The 24,946-nt window shown below is 39.5% G+C and overlaps 1 protein-coding gene across 2 annotated transcripts; it reads left to right on the top strand.

The window, feature by feature from the left end:
* Positions 1-564: 564 nt before the first annotated feature.
* On the top strand, positions 565-19,353 carry MED30 (mediator complex subunit 30). Of its 2 annotated transcripts, none has more exons than XM_054637439.2 (5): positions 565-721; positions 1,078-1,283; positions 2,125-2,283; positions 5,307-5,417; positions 16,519-19,353. In XM_054637439.2, the coding sequence occupies exons 2-5, from the start codon at positions 1,110-1,112 to the stop codon at positions 16,612-16,614; spliced, it is 540 nt and encodes a 179-aa protein (XP_054493414.2). In that variant the 5' UTR covers positions 565-721; positions 1,078-1,109; the 3' UTR covers positions 16,615-19,353. The 2 variants fall into 2 exon arrangements, with proteins under 2 accessions (XP_054493414.2, XP_077044550.1); XM_077188435.1 differs by lacking the exon at positions 16,519-19,353 and adding an exon at positions 11,623-11,691.
* The last annotated feature ends 5,593 nt before the right edge of the window (positions 19,354-24,946 follow it).

The raw sequence follows: 24,946 nt of genomic DNA, 5'->3' as shown, positions 1-24,946 counted from the left end.
AGACAGGCTGAGAGAGCAGGGGCTGTTCAGCCTGGAGGAGAGGAAACCTCATAGCAGCCTTCCAGTATGTGAAAGGGCCTGCAGGGAAGGTGGAGAGGGGCTCTTCATCCTGAACTTCAGTGATAAGAAAGGGTGAATGACTTCAGACCGAAAACCAGTAGGTTTAGATGTTAGGAAGGAATCCTTAGCTGCGAGGGTGGCGGTACTCTGAGCAAGTTGCCCGAGAAGCTGGGGCTGCCCCGCTCCCGTCAGCGTTCAAGGCCAGGGCGGACGGAGCTCAGAGCAACCCGGTCCGGTGGAAGGCGCCCCTGCCCCTGGCAGGGGGGCTGGAATTAATTGATCATTAAGTCACTTCCAACCCAAACTGTTCTATGATCTGACAGAGGGGTGGTAGGAATGTGTGAATCTGCCTGGGGATTCTGACCAAACTTTTCAACCTCAAGAGCCCGCATGCTGGCTGACCTGCCCGCAAAAACGCCCCGGCTCCCGAGCGAGATATTCGACGGAGAGCAGCGGTACAGGGGCGGTCCCAAGCCGGCCCGGCCCCGCCTGCCGCTGCCGCCCTCCGGCTGTGACGGCGCCGGGCGCTGGGAAGCGCTTCCGCCGACAGATCCGGGGCACGGCCCGAGTGCGGCGGGACCGACGCGTCTGGAGCGGCTGCAGCGCGCAGCGGGGCCGGGGAACGCTGCGGGACCGGGGCACCGCTTCGCCCCGGGAATCGGTGGGTCAGCGGAGGGAGGGGTGGTCGGGCGGGTACCGGAGCCCAGGGCTGCAGTTCTGCCTGCTGGAGCTGGGCAAAAACCTCTGTCGTGTTCCCCTTGGGACGGATCGGAGCAGGAGCGAGCTCAGTGACCGCTCTGAGGGGAGGGAGGTGCGTGAGGGACACCCCTAGTTCCACCGCCCGGCAAAGCTGCGATGCCTCAGGGAGCCGCGTCCAAGGGGTGCTGCCCTGAGCCAGCCTCAGCTGTTGCACAGAACAGCGTATGGGGAAAGGGAGTGGGATTGCCACCCTACAGAAGTTTGCTGGGATAGAGTCAAAGAAGCATTTGATCGTTCCATCATCACCTCTTTGTGCAGCTTGCCCTGGTGTGACGGGTCAAGGCCGGGAGATGTCGACCCCCCCCCTGGCCGGGGCAGGGATGCCGCCGGGCGCTTTCTCCGGGACCCAGGTTCAGGCTGCCAGGGAGGTGAACACGGCTTCGCTCTGCCGCATCGGCCAGGAGACCGTGCAGGACATTGTCTTTCGAACCATGGAAATCTTCCAGTTACTGAGGAACATGCAGGTGAGAAACAACTATTTATACACTCGGCTTCCGTGTTTTTATCACCAGCTGTCAGTATATATAGACTGAAGAGACACCTTAGAACGTTTAGAAAACTCGGTCAAACTGCTCTGAAAAGGAGAATTGGTTGAAGAAGTGAGTGCTACTTTTAATATATTTGTTTAGTCCTGTACACTAAGTGAAATTCAGAAATGCTGAATTGTCATTGCCCTCCCAATAAAAAAACCTCTCAATATGCTTAGTAACTATGTTTGCTTTTATGTACAATGAAGTCTGTTCATATGTCAGTTATGTTTCTCTGCTTATGTTAACATATGGGGAGTAAATTTAGAGGAATTTTCATTGATCTTTTTCTGTAATATTTTTCACCTAAAACTTTTTTTTGTTAGGAAAAACAACATAATCCTTATTTATGTCTACTTACTGAGAAAACATACAAATTTCTGTTGTGTTTTCTCTGTGAAGAGTACAAGATAAATAATCATTCCCACTCCTTCTGTATTTTCATAACTCTTGTGTCACTGAATTGAATCGGCTGCGGTTGAGACACAAAATCTCAACCCTAGTCACTACAGTGTCATATTTAAGCATTGTGAAGACACTCACTGAAAAGTCAGAGGGATTGATGATGACAAAAAGTGTAGAATACATGAGGGTGTTTGACAGCAGTGATTGAGCACATAAAATATGTAATTTTCCTAGTAAAGAAAATAAAAATTTCAGTGATTGCTATAAGAAAAGTGTGATTGTCTTATTCTAAAATATACAAAAACCTGTCTGATATCTTTATTCATTTCATGTGACAGAAACTTTAATATTTTTAATGTTTTGGTTCTCTAAGTTACCAAATGGTGTTACTTATCATACTGCAACATATCAAGACAGACTGGCAAAGCTGCAGGAACATCTCCGTCAGCTATCAATACTCTTCAGAAAACTGAGATTAGTCTATGACAAATGCAATGAAAACTGTGCTGGGCTCGATCCTGTTCCCATAGAAGTAAGTATCTTTATTTATGTATAAATTGTAAATCAGAATAACCAGTCTGGATAGCAAATGATCCATTTTCCTCAGTTGCAGGAAACTCATAACAAGTTTTAATGTTACTGGAATTATTCAGTGGACTGAATTCTGTTTATTAATTAGAGCTTGTTGAAAGATTGTGAAACTTAGTGTCTAGTTGACACGGTGTACTGTCATAAGTTGGACTTGGTCTCAGAGGTCTTTTCCAGCCTCATTGATTCTGTGAAAGCAAACTTAATTTAAAATTTCAACCTTTTTTTCCTCTGGCTTCTTGGTATCTTCACCTAATTTGTTTCCCCTAGGTAAAAAAAAAAGAGGATCAGGGCAAATTTTTACAAGAAGTGGGAAAAAGCCTGCTTCAAGCTCGCACCTGTCAGCCTGGCTCTTGAATAATAAGTATTATTTACTTTCTCTAGCCAATAATCTGTGCCTCCATAGTTCCCTCACTCAGCCATTCCTAACCTGCTGGGCAGTGTGAACCAAATTTAAATGTGCAGTGGTGATAGAAAAGTTACAACATAAAACTTCCAGGAAGGAGGATTTGCTAAAGCTTTTCTTAATAACACTGCGGTCATTCGTTAAATCTTAAATGCCATCTTCCTCATAAGTTGTTTCTAATTTCTAGTAGTACTCATAAACTCTGGGTTTTGTTACAATTTGAGTTGTTCCTGCTCTATATTAACCATAACTTTGAAATTCTTTAATTACTGACCTCTGGATTCTGAGGCAACTTTATTAATGGACTTCTGATTGTCCATTGAATTTTAATCATACAGGCATTATATTTGAAGTGTGAGTCTCTTAACTGAATAGGAGTAAAGAAATGAAGAAGTCCATTCTGTACAGTCCATTCTAGACTGCTATTTCAGTTTACAGTTGCTGACTTTTGACAAGGGTTTCAGAAAAATTTATCTGTAAACCTGACAGCAAGTAGGGGAATAAGTTAATTTTTCCATTTAAGAAAATAAGACCTGTTTTCACAGTGTGTTGAACTTCTTTAAAAGCTTTTAATGTGTCTTATTTTCCCTTATAACAGTGGAATAATGTGGCATTTGGTTGGTTTTTTTCTATAACTTTTCACATTTTTTTTTCCATTATCAGGATGGAAAAGAATCTGCATAGAGAAAATAAGTAGTCACTTCAGGCTTTTTTTAGTGCAAGGTTTCACTGATAACTTAGTCGCAGCAGAGTTTTTTATTGATAGTTGTTGTTTTTTTTTTTAATCTTCTTAGTCTTTTCTTCTCTGAACTTAGTAGATTCCTGCCTCCTCATGTTTTTATTGGTTAGAGTGAATGACAGTGACACACCATTCCTCCTGGATCAGTTTTCTTAAATTCTTCTTCCAATTGTTCAACAATAGTCTCAATTGTATTATTTAGTGGCTGATACTCTAACCATGTCTTTACAGAATATTAACAAATCTATTTTTTTGCACAGTCAAGAGAAGTCTATACCTACTAGTATTACTTATTCCATTTTTATCGATACAAATGTTTTCATAATTTTTGGTAATGTGTACTGATGTGTAATAAGTATTAACTTTTTGTTAACCAACATAGCAAGGCATGAGATAATTGTGAAGGAGATCTGCCTACAAAGATTAAATTTCCTGCTTTTTCTGTGTATTAGGTATAGTTCAGCTTTTCTTGGTAGGTTTGTTTTTTGTTTAGTTTTTTTTATCTATCATCTTTTCTGAAAGATAGGGAGGCTTTAAAGAAATGTTCTTCTTTGAGTGCTGCTTTATTTTTCCATCAGAGAGTTTTTTCTAAAAGCATATAGCAGCCCTACTATTTCTTCTTTATGGTCTGCAAATGTAGTAAGTGGTGAATATTTGCCACTTTTTCACGGCATTGTTTAGTGTGGTAGCTTTTGTCCATTTTGCTAAGCTTAATAAGAATGGCTGCAAAAATTTTTGTATAGAAGGAAATTATATTTTTAGTGGTATAAATCAAAGTAAGTTTTCCATCAGAAGCTGGAGGCAGTGAACACTGTAATATTGCACCCCAACCTAAGTAAGAAGTTTGTATGCACTTGATGAGCAACTTGCTCCCAGGCTTTTAAACTAATGTCACTTTTATCAATATCAGTCTTCCATTTGTCTGTAATATGTTTGTGAACATGGATGCACTTTTGCATAGTACAGGACAGAAAAAACAATGTCAGAGTATGGACTTTGTGGAGGTATTATCCTTAAAGAAATGGTTAGTAGCTTGGGAGTGTTCTGACACAGAAACAAGTGTTTGTTTTGTATCTAGTATGTTTCTTTTCGATCTATTTTTTTAGGAAGGAAACATATAGTAATATTCATTTACAAATTTTACATCAAGGAATTTTGGCTTTGTCCAAGCTTTACAAAAAAGACAGTGCAATATGGTCCTCTCCAGCCTAAACCAAACTGTGATTCTGTGTGTCTGAGGAGACCATGGTGAGAAAAACTCATTTTAGGTAACTGTGGCCTGGTCTTAAGAGCAGCCAAACAGAGGCTCATTAAAACAGCAAATCATAACTAGAGTATTAGCCAAGTAGCTATGTAAAGCCAGTCATATTTATCTTCAGTATATCACTAAAATGACTTATGATAATGAGAACTTTGTGGTTTTATTTCTTAGTGTGGAATAGTAAATTTTAAAACCTCAATCTGCAGAACTCAACTACAAGGATTATCTATGACGAGTATCTGAAAATGGAAAGACTGACTTCTGCCTGCAATTACAAACTTTCTTTGGACTGGGCTTGTTAATGTGTGAGATTCTGTCTTTTGGAAGCACATTGTTTGCCTGGAGAACCAACTGAGGTCATTGCAAGGCCTTGAGGTTTGAGGTGGCAAGCAGGCTTGTCTCCGCTTTCCCTTGGGTAGTTAGAACCTGTGGAGAAAATGGTAGTACCATATGTATCTCCTGGATTTGAGTATTTGAGTTTTTTCTTTTTTTATTTTCCTTTTTTTTTCTTTTTTCTTTTTTTTTTTTTTTAACTAAAGCTGATGTTTCTTGTCTTCACAGCAACTTATTCCATATGTTGAAGAAGATGGCTCCAAGCATGATGATCGTGGTGCTGCAAGTCAGCTTCGTTTTGCTAGTGAAGAGAGAAGGGAAATCATGGAAGTTAATAAGGTAACAAAGTTGAAATTAATTTGCATAAACTGAGAAATGTCATTTTCACATTACAAAGCCTAAATTTCTAGATTGCTGTACTAAATACAGAATGTGTGATGACTGCCATCAAAACTGGAAATAAACGGTTTTTATTTATGAATATTTCAGTATTGACCTTTTAGTTAAACAACTATTTTTTAGCTGTACCTCTGGCAGTAGAGTTTCCTAACAATTGGGCTTCCTGACAATTCTAACTTGTGTCTCTTTTAAAACCAACATTTATTTTTATGAATACAGTGTGTTGTGTTTATGTGCTACCCACTAGATATTGACAGTACAAACTGAACTAAGGTGCCCATTGCACTAATTTATCTTCAAAACTTACCTTAGGTGTAAAAATAATTGATACTGAACACCAGATGTAAATATTTTTACAATTATGTGAATTGGTAAAGAATTTTCAGGGCTACCTTCTGGATTTTGACAGTTTGAGGTAGACTGTTCCTTTTGTAAAGAGGAACATTTACTGAATATTGGCACATTCAGAAAAAAATGCACTATGAATTATAAATGTTAAATGAGTTAAAATGTTAAATTTTCAGTTTGAGTGGCATTGTGCAACTGGGTACAATTAGTGTAGAGGGATTCAAATCTAAAAATAATTATGCTGTAGTAAAAGATAATGTAATACAGAGATTAAAAACACATAGTTTTACCAGACCACAATTTTGAACATTGTTTCTTCAATCTGTAAAATAGAAAGATAGGATTAAATACATATTTCTATAGCTGTAATATCTGCAAATGCTCAGTAAGAAGGAGTTATAATCTACAAAAATAACTGAACAAAAGAAATAAATGGATAAAATGTTTATTTATGGAATGAATAATTGATGGATTTTCAGCTTTTAAAATATTTCCAATGTTTTAATTTGTCTTTCACAATCATACATGTATTGAATTTTTCATAACCCATTTATTTAGAAAAATGCATGTGTATTGTACAGGGAAAAATGAGGACTGTGTGAATTTAGAGAAATGCAGTTGTCAGCTCTCCTGTTGTAATCTTTCTCTTCACTGCTGATGTAGCAGGGTTGAATATATTATATTGTATGTAACGTTGTACTATGAATTAATGCACATTTATTTGCAATCTTTAAGTGTTAATAAGCTTAACTGTCCATATTTGCTGTGGTTTTAATAGTTCTGTGACATGGTTTTGCCCTTGTTGTTGTACTTGTATGCTAATATGGTTTTAAACCTCCTTGGTGTGACCTTGTGAAAATAATTTCATAAATTTTTATGAAGAGTTCTGAACCTTAAAAAGGTTGATGGTGTTGCAGGACCATTGGTAGCAAACTGGTAATTAAGAAGACATTGAAATCTTTATGTAAATATAGGGTGAAATCCTGTATACTTAAATGCCTAGACCTAATTTCCAGATTTTCCACAGGAAATCTTCACAAGGTAGTTGAACTTTCTCTAGAATTCTTGTGGACAAATACTTAGTAACTGCAGGAAAAGAAAGTTAAACTTCTTGTTTTTTGAAAGTTCACTGATTTTTTTCTTTTGTCTCCCTCCAGTTCTATAAGCACATTTACTACCATTTTCAAAGTTCAAATTTTAATACATTACAGACTAGGTAATGCTTTTATGACTAGAAATATATAAATTCTTTTTTTTTTTTTTTCCAAAGAAAAAGCAGTAGAATCAGATAATTGGCCTAATTTCTAACACTGGCTGCTGGGTTCAAGGAGGGCTTGCTCTTGGTCTTAGCTGGCACATCTGACAGCTCTTCAGGCCTCTCTAATGTGTAATGTCCTCCTCCAACTCAATTTGATTAATTAATTTTAGGAAAATTTCAGTAATACAAAATGTTGATGAGAATACTGTGACAGGGAAACCAACATGGTAGTTAAATAAGCTTTTCATATTTTTAACCAAATCTTCCTTCTGCTCCTTGTTCTGTTCTCACCTAATCCTTTTTGCTTTGATAGGCATTATTTTTTCAGTCTTACATGTTATTGGTATTAAAAAAATCATTGTTGCAATAACCCAAGACTTTGACACTATTGTGATATTTGAGTTAGTTCTTACACCTGCCTTGTATCTCTAAATTTTGCCCTTCTTGCCATGATAGCCCAGCCAGTGTGATTTCTTTAGTGGCTCTGGATGTGTGTCAAAGACACTCACTGCCCCTGTGTGGAGCACTGCCAAAACTAGTAGTAGCTCTTATAAACCTTGTGGATCATATATTCTCACATCAAAATGTCCTCATTCCATGAACCATTGACTTGAAAAACAGCAGCTTTCCTTTGCTACTGCAGGTGTCTGGGAAGGGAGCATCCTCAGGAGGAGGAGGAGGGGGGGAGCATCCGGTGCTTCCTGTGCTCACCATCCCGTTCATGGAGCAGGAGAACCTGTTGATGTAACAGAGTTCCTAAAAACTGCAGGAGTTTTTCATATTGGTTTATTGTGACACCTTTTTTACTTAGTTATTCTGCTATTTTGGAGTTACCTTTGAGGTCAGAAAGTCTAATGTGCTGACCCTGGCTGTGTAAGTACTTGTCTGTTAATTTAAAATATAGATTAGTTTACAAGGCAATGAATTTCTGTCCTAGCAATCCAGTAATAATTAGCAACTGTAGGTTTAAATAAAGCCTATTAAGCTTTATAGCACAAGGGAGTTTTGACCACAATAAGAAGCTTCTACCATTATTATAAAACAAACCATTTCTTGAGCCCTAGCTACCTCTATCTCTTGTCTTAAACAATTCTCTCCTGCAGTTCCCAAAAATGTAGCTTATTCTTTTTATCTGTATATGTTTTATGAGCTCATAAATTGTTGAGGTGGTTGAATTTTTCAGAATAAATTACTGTTCCAGAATCAATTTAGCACTTGAATTGGTCTTTTAGTACGTCTTGATCCAGTTTTCATTGAAATGAATCTATTTGCAGCAAGTGGAAGATATTACCAAGATTTCCTCTCTTCTGCTCATGTTTTTCAAGTGTTTAATGTTCTGTCTATTAAGTTTTTTATCTTTAAAGTATAGAATCATCAGTATTATCTTCAAGATGTCAGGCTCACCTTCAGTCTGTGGTCTTGTAGTGTATTTGACAGGACTTGAAACAGAAATACCAAATCAAAAATTGAGAATTATTTAATCTGTTTTGCTGCCCTATCAATGGTTTTCTTTACTGCTCACTTTTAGAAATGGAGCAAGTTCAGCTTAGGTTTCATTCATGCTGTAGGTCTGGTTTCAATGAAGCACTTAGGAAAACCATCACATAATGAGTAGTGTAGGTACATTTGGGTGAAAACAAAGCAAAATAGCATTTGGACATTCCAGGTAGCCCTTAGAAAACAATTTTACTTGCTGTTCTTAACTGATGTTTGTTAAGTGTTTAACAGTGATCTTGCTAAGAGAGAAAAAGACAATCTACGTGACAGACTCAAGTAACAAGTTTAGCTCTGGGCTTTTTTTTGGTAGCACAAACATTGTGCCTTGCAGCTGATGCTGTTTAGGACTAAAACCTAAAATTCCTTTTAAATTCCTTTGCAGAAAACCTAAATTCCTTTTAAACTACCTTTTTCAGTATTTGAATGTATTTTAATTGGTTTGATATGTGCAGTCCTTTTTCACCCAAAATATGAGTGTGCACGAAAGAACGCTTTGGGGAGAGGGGAAGAATTAGTTACTTGGACACCTTCTGGGCAGCTTAATCTGCACTGGAGACAATTCCATGAATTTTTGAGTACCAAACTGACTCTCTGCAATGGTAGAATCAGAGGAATTTAGGCCCAGTGGGAGGTCTGGAGATTATCTGGTTCAGCCCCCAGCCCAAGACAGGGTCAACCAGCAAAGTTAGATCCAGCTGCTCCAACTCATGTCCATGCTCCAGCATTTCAAATACTTGTAAGGATCGAAATTCTGTCTTTTCTGGGCCCTTCTTAATGGTTACCTTTTACTGTGAAAATTTTCCTAATGTTACGTTGGAATTTTTTTTGTCATAACTTGTATATTCACTGCCCCTCATCCTTTTGCTGTGTATACTCAAGAAGAGTCCAGCTTTCTCTTTTCTGTGAGCTTCATTAGATGGCTGAAGATGTCACTGAGATCCTTCCCTCTGGCCTTCTCTGCTTGAGATTGAACAAACACAGCTTTAATCGTTGTGGTAGCCCTCCACTGGGCATTATCCAGTATGATAGAGCTTTGTGTTGATCCCTAAATTGGTCAGTCATTCTCCAGAGCCAAACAGAGGAGAGTATGAGAGGTACTCACCTGACCTGAGAGGTACACTCTTACTAATACAGGGCAGAGGGCAGTTTGTCTTTCTTGTTGCAAAAAAAGATCTGCTGATGACTCCTGTTAAACTCATTAGAAAGTATCTAAAAGGACCTCAGATCCTTTTCTGCAAATTTCATTTCTATTCAGTCAGCCCTCTGCCTGTGCTGTTGTATGAGTTTATTCTGTGTGCAGATGTAGGATGTTGCTTTAATTGAAGTTTCTGAGATAGGTGTTGGCCTGCCTTTCCCACCTGTTGAGGTTCCTCTGGCTCCAATATCCCACCACTGAGTATATTTTCCATTTTCCCCAGTTTGGCATTGTCCACCAATTTGATAACTTTGATATGGTGATTAGGTCATTAAGTGTGATTGATCATTAATGAGGATATTAAGAATATTCACCTTAGTATCAATCTGAGAAGCTTCAAGGGTGACCAACTAGCACTTGATCTTAATACTGATGATCCCAGCATTTAGAATCCCATAGTCCAGCCAGTTTTCCATCAGCCCAGTAATTCACCTGTCCAAATCACATCTCTCCAATTTGCTCAAAGGCAATGAGAGGCTGTGTCAAAACCTGACTAATGAATGATTTTACTTTATGGAAGTGAAGAAAATCTCCTGCTCCCTCCGTGCCATACAGCCAGTCATTTCTCTGTAGAAGGCTGTCATGTTGGTCAGGCACAAGGCATCTGTAGGAAATCCAGTGTGGCTGTTCCCAGTCACCTTACCATATGTGTCTGGATATGACTTTCTGAAGGATTTGCTGCACAGTCTTTCTGGAGTTGAGTTAAGCTGAGTGGCCTGTAGTTTTCTGGATCTCCCTCCTTGTCTTTCTTGGAAATGAGCTGAAATGTTTCCTTTTTCATCAGGAGCATATCCCCCCTCTCCAAGAGAAAATTAAGTAGGGTGGTCTTGTTATGTCATAAACCAGCTTTCTCAGCATTCAGATGTATTTTTATTCCAGATCATAAATTATTTCCTTTTCACTTTTGTATAAAATGTTGCACACAATTTTTTTCACATTGCATCCATATCAAAACCATATCACACTTACAAAGTTGAAAAAAGTTAGGAAAAGGTGAGCATAAAGCTGCCTGTAAAATCCCAACGTCCCCTTTTATCCTCTTGCAGATGTATATTATACAACCTTTATTGCATTACCACATTTGGTTCCTCTTCCCCCCTTCCCACTTTCTATTCTGGAAGAGTTCTTTGTGCTATTCTGCTTTTGTGGCAGACTAGGCAATATTTAAATTGAATCAGTATTGTAGTAAATAAGATTATAAAAATCCTGGTTTGTGACTTGCCTGACTGGCATTAGACTATGGAGTAAGCAGGGAATTTGGGAATGAGAAGGAAGGATTTATTGTGTGTAGTGAGTAACTAACTAAGGCAGCTCTTGGGAGCTGATTTTTTTTTTCTCTGCCACAAATTATCTGTGGTAGTTGTTCATTCTTCCCCTTATGGCTCATGGTAGCTTTGAATATGTGGGAAGCTGTTAAAATACAAAATTTAGAGATGAACATGAATCTTAAATATCTTTGGACAAAGTTGGCAGCACTGCAGTTTTATCTGTAGTGTTCATGTGACTGAGTTTGCCATCTGTAGCTGAGGATCATAGATCTGTGGGATTTTCATATAAAGAATGGGGATGTAACACTGAGAAGTGTGGTGGAGAAGCACCTTGGGGAATGAATAATTCCATTACAAGCTACAGAGCTTAGATGGTACTCAGTAAATAAGACCTCAGACCTCATTGTCAAATGATAAATAATTGGTATGAAGCAAACATCCATCTATTTGAATGAAGGTGCTTATTCCTCTCAGAACAACAGATCAGTGCATAAATACAATCCTGTCTGGGTCAATAGGTGAAAAGTATTGAGCTTGCAGCAGAGCACAGGCTGTCACTGGTGTTTCTGTTTGTTTCAGGAACACAGGGTTACACATGCAGAAGGAGCAGTTTTCCTTTCAGCTGTCAGGTGAGGTGCAAGGCAGAAAATTCAGTCTCTCATTTCTGCTAAATGTAGAACAGTCATGCCTGTGGATGACATCAGGAAAAGCTGTAGATACTGGACAGTGAGTGTGTTAATGTTTAGTTGCACAGCAGTTACTGTATTAATGATGAATATTTTTTATTCCTTTGGAAAAAAAATATAAGTAGATTGATATTTACATTTATTATGATGCAAAATGAGCCTTGGTATCAGTTGAGCAGCCATAAGTTAAGACACTACTTGGCAGCTCTAAGAGAGTTCGAGCAAAGTGTTGAGGGCACTTTTTCCATCACATTTTTTCCCAGCTATGTGCATATAACATATGCTATATGCATATAGCATTGTAATAGTCTCTTAACTACCAAAGGAAAAAAGCAGGTTTTTCCACCTTCATACTTCAGAGATTTCATTATGAAGGATTCATTTAAAAAAAGAACAATATAAATGTCACCTTCCTATTACAAACATCGTGTTTCTGTAGGAATTTCTTGGGCTTGGCTTACCTGGAAACACGGAGGCCACTGTCACCTTCATAAGGCTTTCAAGAATCACTTCCTACAGCAGTTCAATGGTCAGAAGGAGTAACATGAGTATTGTGTCCACTCTGGGCTCCTCAGCACAGGAAAGACAGGGAACTGTTGGAGTGAGCTCAGAGGAAGGCTACAAAAATTACCAGAGGCATGGAACACTTCTCCTATGAGGAAAGGCTGAGAGTTGAGGCTGTTCAGTCTGAAGGAGAGAAGACACCAGGGAGACCTTACAGAAGCTTTTCAGTACCTAAAGGGGGCGTATAAGAAAGATGGGAACACACTTTTTAGCAGAGCCTGGTGTGATAGGACAAGGGGTAATGGCTTTGAACTAAAAGAAGGCCAATTTTGATGAAATATAAGGGAGACATTTTTTAGGCTGAGGGTGATGAAACACTTGTCCTGAGAGGTGATAGATGCCCCATCCCTGGGAACATTCACAGTCAGGTTGTACTGGACTGTGAGCAACCTGATTTAGTTGAAGATGTCCCTGCTGATTGCAGGGTTGGACTAGATGACCTTTAAAGGTCCCTTCCAACCCAAACAGTTCCATGATTCTATACTCCTGGGAGAGCATATGATCCAAGTTCTCTATAGTAGACTCTTAATCAACAAAGTAAACATAATTTTTAAAAATTTTGCTAAGATTTATGCAAGTAAAAGTACTGTGGTTATTAATATTTAATGTTAATATTAATATGGACACTGAGATGTCCTTCTGGCCTGTACTGTTGTAGATCTTGAATAGAGCAGGTAAAAACCACAGCTGGCACAGCATTCAGGAGAATGGTCTTCAATACAACATTTTCAAGATAGAAATAGATCTTTTTTTGGTTTTTTTCCTTAAGCAGAAGAAGAGCCTGCACAACTTAGACAAGTACTGTTGATGTTTTTACATGCACCACTTGGAATATGATCTTACCATGGTGTTTACATTATTTCCTTTGCCCAAATAAGCGATTTCTAACAAATGGATTGTGTGCAGCATAATGACTCATAGGGATGTTTTAGTTCTAAAATTTGAAGGATACATGAGCTTTAAATGAGGAGAGAGTCAAGAACACTGTGCAAAGGAAGGATCTGATACATCTCTGGTTGTAAGTTGTGAATTGGTCTAGACAGCACTGATTTCTAATGAAATGCCAGTGAAGCAAAAATAACTTTTGGTAAAAAATGTATTTCAGTCAAAGTTGAAATTACTGTGTCCTAGTGAACCCAAATCTGTATGAAACATGGCAGGTTCTTTATGGCAGCTTTTCTTCTTGAAAGAAAACTAATTTCTGGATCTTTGTTATGGTTCTCCCACCTCGTTTCATTTATGTGGGTTTTGTGCTTCAGTAAATGTTTTCATAAGTGACCTACCCGACCTAAGCCAGCTAAGGTCTTGTTGGTTACTGGAGGGTGCAGTCCTTGCCAGCCCCATCATGATGGCCATAATACTTGCAAGGTCAGTCAAATGGTCCCCACTGAAAATTAATATCACCAAAGAAGACCCCCTAGGGTAGGTTTTCAGTCAGATCACTTTTCTGACAGGGAAGAACTAAGAGAAACAGGCCTGACAGATGTAACTTGAATTTAGGTCTCTTAAACTCATTATAAACTGCCTCATAGATTTTCCCTGTGCTATCTAAAAACAGATAAAATCAGAAGCTGTAGCATGTATGTAGGATGAAGTACTTTTTCTTGTTTCATACAACTGTTAATCCTGAGAAGCAGTCTAGAGTTCAACTAAGTCATTTCAACAGAAGGAGGAAAGAGTGGGAGACAACTTGCAAGCAATCTGTTCAAATGAAAATTTGTCACTGCTGCAAAAGCTGCTTAAAGATTTTGCCCATTTCCCAAGAAGGCCATTTCACCTATCTTTTCAAGGTTAGGCTTGAGTTGAGATGTTCTTACTGGCTCAGCAAAGTCTTAAGCAGAGGCCAGCACTCCAGTGGTGCAGAACATATTAATTATGTAGTACTTTGAGGTGTGGACCACTGCCTGTCAAAGATCAGTAACAAAGATCACTGTATGCATTTCAATTAGGAGACTGTGCTCTCTGAAGTAGATTTTTTTTCTCCTCTCTTTATTCTTTCAACAGCCTAGCAACCCAGGGATGGTGCTTCATCTTAGATGTTTTTTCTGGCTCCAGAATAAGTAGAAGAGCTAAGAAATTAGCTCCTCACTAAAGATGAGGATCTAAAATTATCTTCAGATAAATAAACAAATTTATACTTCTTGTCCTTACAGATGCTTTGAAAACAAATGAAATCCTGTCTAAATGTTCCCCTGTCTAGCAGCATCAAATAAAGATCAAACAATTTACAGTGTCATAATGCTTTCACAAGAAAGGAAAACAGTATTACAGAATGAGTCTTTTGGGCATCACTTACACAAAGTTCATGCGAGTAGCAGTATTCAACAGTACAATTAGACATGGATGGAGAGAGAAAACAGCCTACTTCTCAGAGGTCAATGGCTCTGTCTTCTGTCTGTGACTTCAGTTACCATCACCAACTGTTCAGCCTTCATTTCCATTGATGCAGGTTTTGAAATACCTTGAAATGACATGGCCTCAGTATGAGGGAGTTACAGCTTGCATTGAACTGGTAGTTTTGATGTAACAGTCACTGATTTCTCTAGGATTGGATGTTGAGGATGGCAAACAGAATTATGTTTTAAAATGCCACAGGTATGAACATGCTTGTTTATCTCATCCCTCTTGTGCTTTCTCAAGCATCAGGATTTTGCATTTATGACCTTTGGTAGGAAGACCCTTGCAATTCTGTCATTTCAGTGCAGTGGTAATTACATGCTGCTTAGCTTTCTCTCTTGTCTTTAGTAAGGAGATGAATCTCTGCTGTATGTTGTGAAGTCTTGGATCAGCAAATGGAAAAGAAAGAAGCATTAGATAAATGCACACATTTTTCTTTAAAACACTTTTCAGCCTGTCAAATGCTTGGTTAGGAATTCCATGTTAGTGGAATCTAGATCTGAGTGTTATCTCTTCCAGTGTCCTGCAAAGTCTGTATTTAGGGATATTTCCCTTACTATGGTCCCCATGTAATCTAAGCCTAATTACCATATTACTGCAGACTGTTTTTTACAGGTCTGAAATGAATAGGCTTCCTTTTTTCCTCTGCACTTCTCTCCCAGCTGACCAGCTGGCAATTTAAAAATATTGTTGTGTTGACTGCATCAAAATTCAGGAGGCTAATTTTCAGAGTATTGCTTCATTTTCTCTCTGTTCCAGTAACTTCAGTTGTGTTACTGATTTGAGTCATGCTTTTAATGTATTGCCTTTTGTGTAGTGCAAATAACAAAGTTACATCAAACCTGAAAGATTTTGTTCTGTTTTGATGGAAGCAAGTCTTTCCTGGGCTTTTACTTTACTTGGAACTCCGGACTTCCCTAATGAATAAATAGTTTGATCTCTAATGTTGGAAGGCTGACATCTTATCAAATCAGAATGAAATGAAATGAAATGAAATGAAATGAAATGAAATGAAATGAAGGACAAACTGGGTACTGTTAGCAACAAACTAACATAGTTCTCAACAGCTTTGATTTGAGCAGGAAAAGGAATAAATGAAACAATAAATATGGGTATTATTGTGAAACATGAAAGGTTAGGGAAATTGTGTGATGTCTTGATGCCCTGATCTTTCTTCTGTAGAGACATGATTTCTAAGTTTTGGCTATGCAACCAAATAAAAGCTAGTTTTCTGTTCTCCTATTCCTCCAAATGCTTCTGTAGTTTGCAAAAACAAATATGTAATTTTTAAAAATTCAGCATGCTTGGGAAAACCTTTTTCAAGACAGGACTTTTAAAACATTACAGTTGACCTACATAGCAGAAGGGCTGCAAAAGCTTGAATTGTTTCACCTATACCCTGTGCTTTGTTTAAACTTGTACTGTTAATGCCTCATTTTTCTTGAAACCAAATTTATAAAACATATATTCCCATAAATTTACCTGCTCCCCATATTTTTTCTTCCAGCTTAGGATGCTCTCTTTTAGACTTTTCAAAGTGAGGACTGATCCCCACAGGCCTCCAGGTTTTGAAGGTGTCAGATGTTTTGATAAAAGGCTGCTGTGAAACAAAACAGCATTCCCCCTCTAAGCAATGGTCCTTAACTTTTGAGGCTTTCTTGTATTTTTAGAATGTGCTTTAAAGAGGATGTATTATCCCACTAATAGTGCTCACTGACAACTGAGAAAAAGATTTATATAGCATTTCATAGCACTGTAACTTTTGTTGAATTTTTGAGTGCACTATTTGAACTGTTCACAAAAAAATTCTAATAAACTCTTCCCACAGAAACTGAAACAGAAGAATCAGCAGCTGAAGCAGATCATGGATCAGTTACGAAATCTTATTTGGGACATAAATGCCATGTTGGCAATGAGGAACTGAACAAGGAAAATCAATCTTTGTAATTAAAGAAGATACAAATCTGTTTGGATATACTTAACTTCCTTCTAAGAAGTGACGTGTTTTTCCACAATTATATTGCAATAATGTTTGAAAAGTCTGAAAGATTAAAATGTTGGGTCATTTTCCAGTAATGTAAATGGTTTGAGGTTTGTTTTTATAGAAGATTCATTGTATAAGTTTTACCTCTGTGATTCTGCTGTACTGCCTCAGTAATTTACAGTAGCAGTTTGGATTCCTATGCAGAAAGGGGTTTTATAAATTAAGTGTTTCTGTATTTTCTTTATAATACAATTAAAATTATAAAAACATATGTTTATATGCAGTTAATTTTGCAGTGCAAATAGTCTCTACAGAGAGTAAAAGTTGCAAGACAGGAAAGGTACTCCAGAAAACTAGAGGGCTGAAATCAGCAACCAGATACTGCAAATCAGTCTGCAGTATTTTTTATATTATCTGCAGTGCAGAGCAGGACAATCCCCTGCCTTGCCTGGCTGGCAATGCTGGGCCTCATGCCCCCAGGACAGGGTTGGCCCTCCTGGCTGCCAGAGCACTGCTGAACCATGTTCAACTTGCCATTGACCAGGACCCCCAGGTCCCTTTCCACAGCTCTGCTCTGGACCTTCTCATTCCCCAGTCTGTACACACAGCCAGGGCTGCCCCATCCCAGGTGCAGAATGCAGCACTTGCCCTTGTTAAACTTCACACAATTGGAGATTGCCCAACTGTCATGGTTTAACACTGGCACAATGCCAGTGCCCCCATGAAGATACCTTCTCCCTGGTTTCTGCTGTGAGATGTGACCAGGAATAAGCAAAGCAGGCTCCTACTTAGGGAAAAAAGAACCAGAACTTTATTAACTACTCTACAACTACAGATAAAATGAAACACACACACAGGGAAAATGAAAACCTCACAAATGCATTTCCTCCTCCCCCCACCAAATTTCAACACAATACATTTGATCCTCAAATCACCAACTCTCGGTCCAGCAGCATCTTTTAGACAATCAATCCTCAGTTCATCAAGAGGAGAGGAGTCCTTCTTGTGCCATGGGCTTCCCCTGGAAACACAGCTGAAGCCTCGTGTGTTTCCGTGTCACTCGTGGCACCGCCCGGAGTACATCTGCCGTCGTGACTTCTTCCTTTTCATGTCCAGTGCTCTCACCACTGAACACGGACCAGAACTGCTTCTAGGGTTGTCTTTTAAGGATGCTCTGTCCCGATCCAAAAAAGGCACAGTCTGTCCTTTGGGACACCTGTCCCCACAATCTCTCTTTTGGGACACCTGTCCCCCCCATATTTTTTCACCCCCTGGGGCCGAGGGGCATCAACACTGAACCCTCTTGGTTCTGAGGCCATTGCCTCCCCCTAGAATGCAGTCTCTGTATCACAAGGAACATGGTTCTGTCCATGGCTATACAAAAAGAGTCCAGCAAAAGCCACTCCATCATCTCTTCCCACTAGGATTCTTCTCTATTCTTCTACTATCTCTCACTCGCCCAGACCTCTCTCACACTGGCCCATTTCCTTCCTCATCTTCCACTCTATCTTCTAGGAAAGGTCAATGTTCTGTAAAGTTCTCATTCTCCAAAAAGGGGTTAAAAGCTCCTACAAGCGGCCGGCTGAACCCCCCCTTCTTCTCCGTCCCAGCCGTGCTGCCAGCACAGGCCCATGTTTATCCAGTCTCAAGGTTACAGTCTCAGGCAGCGGCTCTCTCTTTCTCTCTCTTTCTCTGTCTCTCAGGGGGGGCTGCCCGATGGCTCCCGGTGTCTCTCTCTCTCTTTCTCTCTTCCACCCTTCCACCCCGGGGCTCAGGCCTACCTCTCCCGGCCACATGGCTTTCCCCTCCCCCTGCCCAGCCAGCAGCTGGGCCGGGGGAGAGACCCGAACTCCTTCCCGCCGGAAACCCAAGAGGACCCTCCCAGGGGAGAGCTCTGCTTTTAACCCCGTGTTCTCAGAGGCGTGTCCATGTCCCAATGGCCAGGTTAAATGCCAATATTAAAGTCTGAATATCCATTGGCCAAACACAGCATCCCAAAAAACACATTTCCTGTCAAACCACCACACCAACCCTTTAATTTGTGGAGGTCGCTGTAGGGCCTTTCTGACCCCAAGGGAGTTGATAGCTCCTCCCAATTCAGTGTCATCCACAAACTTACTCAGTATTCCTTCCAGTCCCGTGTTGAAGAGCACAGGGCCAAGGATGGAGGCCTGCAGAACCCCACTGGTGACAGTCACCAGTCTGATGTGCCCCATTCACTGTAAGGGACAGTCACCAGTCTGATGTGCCCCATTCACTGTGACAGTCACCAGTCTGATGTGCCCCATTCACTGTAACCCTTTGTGCCCCACCCATCAGCCAGTTGCTTACCTGTCATGTGACTCAGTTATCCAGCTGTGTGCTGGACGTTTTGTCCAGAAGGCTTCTGTGAGAGACAGTATCCAAAAGCTTTGCTGAAGTCCCAAAAGATCACATCTGCTGGCTTTCCTAGATCACCTAGGTGGGTTACCCTGTTGTAGATGGAAATCAGGTTCATCAAGCAGGACTTCCCCCTCATGAAGCCATGCTGACTCTGAACAACTGTGACTGGTGGTGTATTTCTGTATTTATGTATGGTTGGTATACTTTGGTTTTGTTTATCAGAATGCACTGAATAGAGACCTCATTAATCTCCCTGTGACTATCAGTCATAGTAAACTTTTGAGTACATGAACAGTTCATTATTTTGAGTTAATCATAAACCTTCATCTTTCTTTGTTCTAACTTTGTTACTCCTCACAATTTTCATTTGCCCTGAAAATAATCTTGAATTTTTTTATTATCCACAGATGCTGCCAGTGTACTATGTGTCTCTTTCTTCAAATTAAAAGATACATAAAACAACAGTTTCAGTATAAATCCATAGGGCACTTTTAGTATTTGTCAGGTTGAAAACTAGCCATCCTCAGTACTTGCTTCTTGTGTATCACTTTTAACTCTTATTCCATGCCCAGCCAGACTCCATAGTAGTTTTGAGTGAAAAACTTGTTCAGAACCACCTGAAGTGTCCAGTTTAATGGTATCCTTTGAAAAGCTACCTTTTTTGCAGTCTAATGGTTTGATACTGAATGCTTACTGATTTGAGATTCATGGATTTTAAAAGGTTACACTGATTTTCATAGAGTCATAGGATGGTTTGTGTTGGAAGGGACCCTGAGGATCATCTTGTTCCAACACCTCTGCCACAGACAGGGTTGCTCAGAGCCCACTCCAGCCTCACCTTGAGCACTGCCATGGATGGGACATCTGCAGCTTCTCTGGGCAACCTATTCAGTGTCTCACCACCCTCACAGGTGTTTCATTGTTCTTCATCCATCTCTTTAATTCCGTTTTTAATAATTTCAAACCATTTGTCTACTCCTTGAGGTAAATATCACTCGTAACAGATCCAGTTAACATTCTGTGACTTTCCCCTGAAAATAGGTACAATATAGTTGTCCTGTTTCTCTTTTCAAAGGTTGTAAATATTAACAGGTGAATGGGCGTCCAGTCTTACAGTTGAAAATAAAGTGGTAAAAAATCTTGATTTTGATTAGTGTACCTGGTGTTGAAAGTGGTCTGTATGTATGACAATACTCAGATGTGAGTAGATGTCAAAACACCTTACAAACAAGATCTCTCTCTTTTCTCCCATGTGGCAAATGCAAGAGTAGATCTCTTACTCCGTGGCAAAGGCTGCAGCAAAATTGTTTGTTCCCTGTTTGGATTCACCACTATGGCAGATTTGCTGGTCAGAAATAATATTTTTTTCTGCAGCTGTGAGTCATAACTAGTTCATATGCAAAACTTTTCAAAAAGAGATGACTGCAAGTAGAGATTTTAGTTTGTTGTTGGTTTAAAATGCAAATGAATTTATCTATTTGCAAGCTGTAGTGGCAGCTTTCTGTTCAGTGCATGCATAAGCATGCAAGTAGCCTAGAAGAAGTATTTGAAGTGGATTCTGAAATGGCACCATCATCTTAATTATGTAAAATTCTCAGTTCTTCATATTTTTGTTCTATTTTTGGAACAATTATGGAAAATGGAGATAAGACTTAACTGTACAGCTCAGATGGCATCTAGGTCCTACCAAATGTGTTTAAAGTTTGGTGACTTTTTTATTACACACAAACAGTACAGAAGTTACCTAAAATGTGAGTAAGAGTGCAGCTATTGCAAGTAGATGTCTGGGTGATAAAATATTCAGCTTTCTCTGTGCAGCTGCTAGCAGTAGCCAAGGTCTGTACTACAGTTTTTCATCTGGGAGAGAGGAGACACACTTCAAACCACTACCAGAATAGATGGGCAGTAGCTAAATTGCAAAGTGCAGAAATAGACAGAATTGTAAATTATCACAGTAAATACTGTCAAAGCAGGACTGTGCAAGGTGCTGGACCAAAACCATACACTTTGACTTACACAGATGAAAGTAAGGGTAGTGAATATAATTCAAATGCTATCAGATCCATGAATTAGTATAGGATTTGGCCAAGAAGATGACAGTTTGAAGAAAAGTGGTGATTCCTCAGCTGTGAAACACTTGAATGAATTATTGGGCGTCAACATGTTCTGAAATTTAATATTTTATTAATGCTAACTGAACTTTAACTGCTGCTTAATGAAATGGCACCAGATGAGGTATTTACAAATACCAGTAAAGCAATACAAACACAGATGTTTCAGTGTTTGGTTTATGTATCATTGACTGTTATATCATTATATATCATTGAAATTATCTTCATGCTTCTGGCACTCCCCTGCTTTCCTCATGAGGCTGGTGGCTCTCAGAATTGCTGCCTGCAGCAGTGCTGGGCTTGCTGTCCCTCCTGAACACACGGAGCTCTGACTGGCTCTGGAAGTGCCCCCTCTTCACTTGGAGCATCATTTTCATGTGACTGGTAATAAGTTTAGCTGCTTACTAATGGTTGGACTCAATGATCATAAAGGTCTTTTCCATCTTAAATTATTCTATGATTCTGTGGCTATTTTTGATATTTTTGATAAGGCCAAAGCAGGATAAACATACACTTCCAAAAGCAGATACCAGAATGTACGATCGTTACATTTTTGGACTACAAAAATATTTGAGGGGTTTGGATTTCCTGGGGCTTTGTTTTGCCCAGATGGAACCTGAGGGAGTAGAGCTACAATGCAGAATAATTTAAAGCATATTTGTGGAAAATAGTCCAAGTTAACACACACTCTAAAATACCACCATTAATCCAACACCTTTGTAGACAAAGTACCGGCTATTGAGCATGTGGTGCAGTGTCACAGCACAGAAGATGCCTGCTAGGCACTATGCTAAGTCCAAGGTTTTTCTTACATAAAAAGACAGAAGTTCAGAGCAGATTTATGCCTTGCTCAGGAAAGATGCAAGGAGCTTACCTTGCCTCTTGTCTTCCATAGAGGCAGCAAGGACAAATCCATGACTATGCTTGTTGTCCCAGAGAAAAACCCTGCTCTGATTGTAGTATTTCTTACTGATGGAGAAGCTGGAACTTTTGCACAAATGCTACTCAAATTAATCACTAAAGAATGGATTTAGAGGGAGGAGGATAAGGATTCTGGTCTCATAGGAACCAAGATTTCATTGGTGTGCAGGATGGCTGCATAAACAAAAAGCACTACAGCTGAAGGGTAGCTGACTATTGCTGTGGAAAACAGTAAGCTCCAGATACAGGTTTGAAGACCTGAAGTTGAAAAAACTTTAAAAAATGTACAGTGGCACCCAAAGGCACTATGAGTTGGCTGGAGTTGACAGAGGATGGATTAGTTTAATTGCTTCATGCTAGCAGAGGAAATGGGGGATTATAAAGGAATTTACAAATACATCAGTGCAGAAATAATATTTGGGGAAGGAAGTGAGTAGTTTTCTCATTCCCCTTATGTAATAGTCATGAAGTCTGATGTGGTAGAGCATCAGGGCTTTAAAAGAGAAGGGCCTTTTCCTGACTTGGAAGGTTATTCCATAGGTAAAAAGAACAAGCTGACTGATACATACTGCAGGATATTCATTAAAGTGACAGAAAATATGTACCAATGCCAGTTTTTATTTAACACAATGTAATGGATAAGTGGAATGTAAGAGCTAAATAAATACAATATAGTAAAACTTTTGTTAAGTCTAATGTCTGTGTAAATTTTAAGGATTTTTTTTTGCTCGTGTTGCATAAGGGCATTCTGGCATCTGTTACAACACTACAGAACAAATAACACTGTGAAGAATCATTCACAACAGTGTTTGTATTGGTTGAATTTAGTCAGAAGCAGAATCTGTGTTTTCCAGCACTTCTGACCAGACTAGGACTAGTAAAGACCATCAGTGTGTTTGAGGTAAACAAACAGAGGCAAAGTTCCATGTGTCTCCTTAACTCTGGGAGCATCACAGCTCATTGAGTGCCTCCATGTTGAGCTTGTTTGGAGTTCTGCTTCTGCACATGTTCCCAGCAGCTGATGGCATCTGATAATCACTGCAGAAGTTGTAGAAACTCTGATTTTTTTGCCTAAATCCTATAAAAGACCTGATGTGCTTGGGCCCTTCTTGGCCCCTTCTTAGACCCTTGGCCCCTTCTTGGCCCCTTCTTGGCCCCTTGGGCTCTCACTTTCAGCTGACTGCCCCTGCTCCAAAGCTACAGAGCAATGTTCCACAATGAAGTTGAAATTGAGTGGATAAATGGAATGAATTACATACATGTCTGTGCTAAAATTTTCTCCTGTGCCTTTGTGTGCTTATCATGAAATCTTGCTTGAAAAATAAAGTCAGATTTGCCTAAATACAAAGAAAGATTTGTGATTTTAAAGTTGTCTGAGTAGCAATGGATAGAAATGCAGTTGTTCTAATAGCCATATAGTGGGTTTAGTGGTACTTACAGTCCTGGAGAAGGGGGAGGAAGTTCATGAAGACAGTCTGTTACTGAAATACATTGTTGGAATGGGAACACTTTCAAAAATTAATGGGAAAATATAAAGAAATTCAACAGCAACAATCAAAACTTGAGTGGGTACCCCCTGGCCATAACATATAGACAATGAAAGGGGATTTGGGAAAGCATATTTTAAACCTGCATTAAAGAGATTAATTTGGATACAATGAGAGGGAAAAAGCCACTGCAGTTTTGGGATGCATGTCCAAATATTGCATAGTAGGGAGTGTGAGAGCTCTTGCTCTGAAACCAATGATTCTGATACTGTAATTCTGGATGAAATACTGAATTAGTTTTGGGGTCAGCATGATACTAACACAGTAGAAGAGAAGAATACTGATGTGGTCCCATATGAATAATGATTAGAATAACTTGTGAAAGCAAAGACAAGGCTCAAATACAGAAATTCTTGGGTAGATGCAAAGGGGAGGTAATGAGTGATTTGCAGTGGCTCTACTATAGAACAGTGAAAGAAGGTAAACAATAACTTATTTCACCAAACAGCAGTGAAGAGGGAAACCTCTTAGCACCAAGATATGAAATACTAATTTCCCTTGCAGTTTAAAATATACCTCTTGGGTTACTTGGAAATTTTAAAGCTAAACAGCACAACAAGGCTAAACAAAATATTGGGAAAAGGAAAAAAAAAGAATCCTGTCTTGGATTGGCAGAGCAAGAGGTGGACTGAGCTGACCTGACTGGTTTTTCCACCTTTAGACTGTACAGTTGTAAAGCATGTTTATCAGATGACTGTCAGATAATGAGCTCCTGAGAGCACCTGGACTGGATGGCACCTGCAAGTATTAAAGAGGCTTTCCTGTCTTCTTTGTGATGATTTGCTGCTGAAATTCCTCTTCAGGTTAACATGCCCTCATGGAATTTCTATTAGAGGAATGAAATTGGAGCAGACAAAGAAATGAACCTTGTTTCTCACTCTTTGCTTCCCCACCTCACATCCCAAGCCTCCCACTCCGTTTTGATGCATTTCCTGGTGAAGTAGCTGATACCTGATTACTGTCTGTTGACTCAGTAGAACTTAGAAAGCCTTTTACTAACGGGACACGTGTTGCTATTTATCCACCCTTCCCCATCTTATAACAAAACCAGCTGCAGTGCTTGCATGCCTTGCAGCATGAGCTGGTGTCACAGCCTGCACCAGGAGAGCAGACACAGAGGGCAGACAGCACAGCACAGACACAGACACACATGATCTAAGCATGTAAAATATCTGATCACATACTGCCTCAGATATGAAGCAGCATTACAAAATTGTTATGTAAACCACATATTACTTTTATAGCATTGACACACATTACATATATTTTTGTTTGATTTGGAGGTTTTCAACTACTTTCTAGAGACGAACT

This window comes from Agelaius phoeniceus, chromosome 1, assembly GCF_051311805.1.
Source record: "Agelaius phoeniceus isolate bAgePho1 chromosome 1, bAgePho1.hap1, whole genome shotgun sequence".
Classification (NCBI taxonomy): domain Eukaryota; kingdom Metazoa; phylum Chordata; class Aves; order Passeriformes; family Icteridae; genus Agelaius; species Agelaius phoeniceus.
The sequence above is the reverse complement of the archived record's forward strand: the minus strand, read 5'-3'. Positions and strand labels throughout refer to the sequence as shown.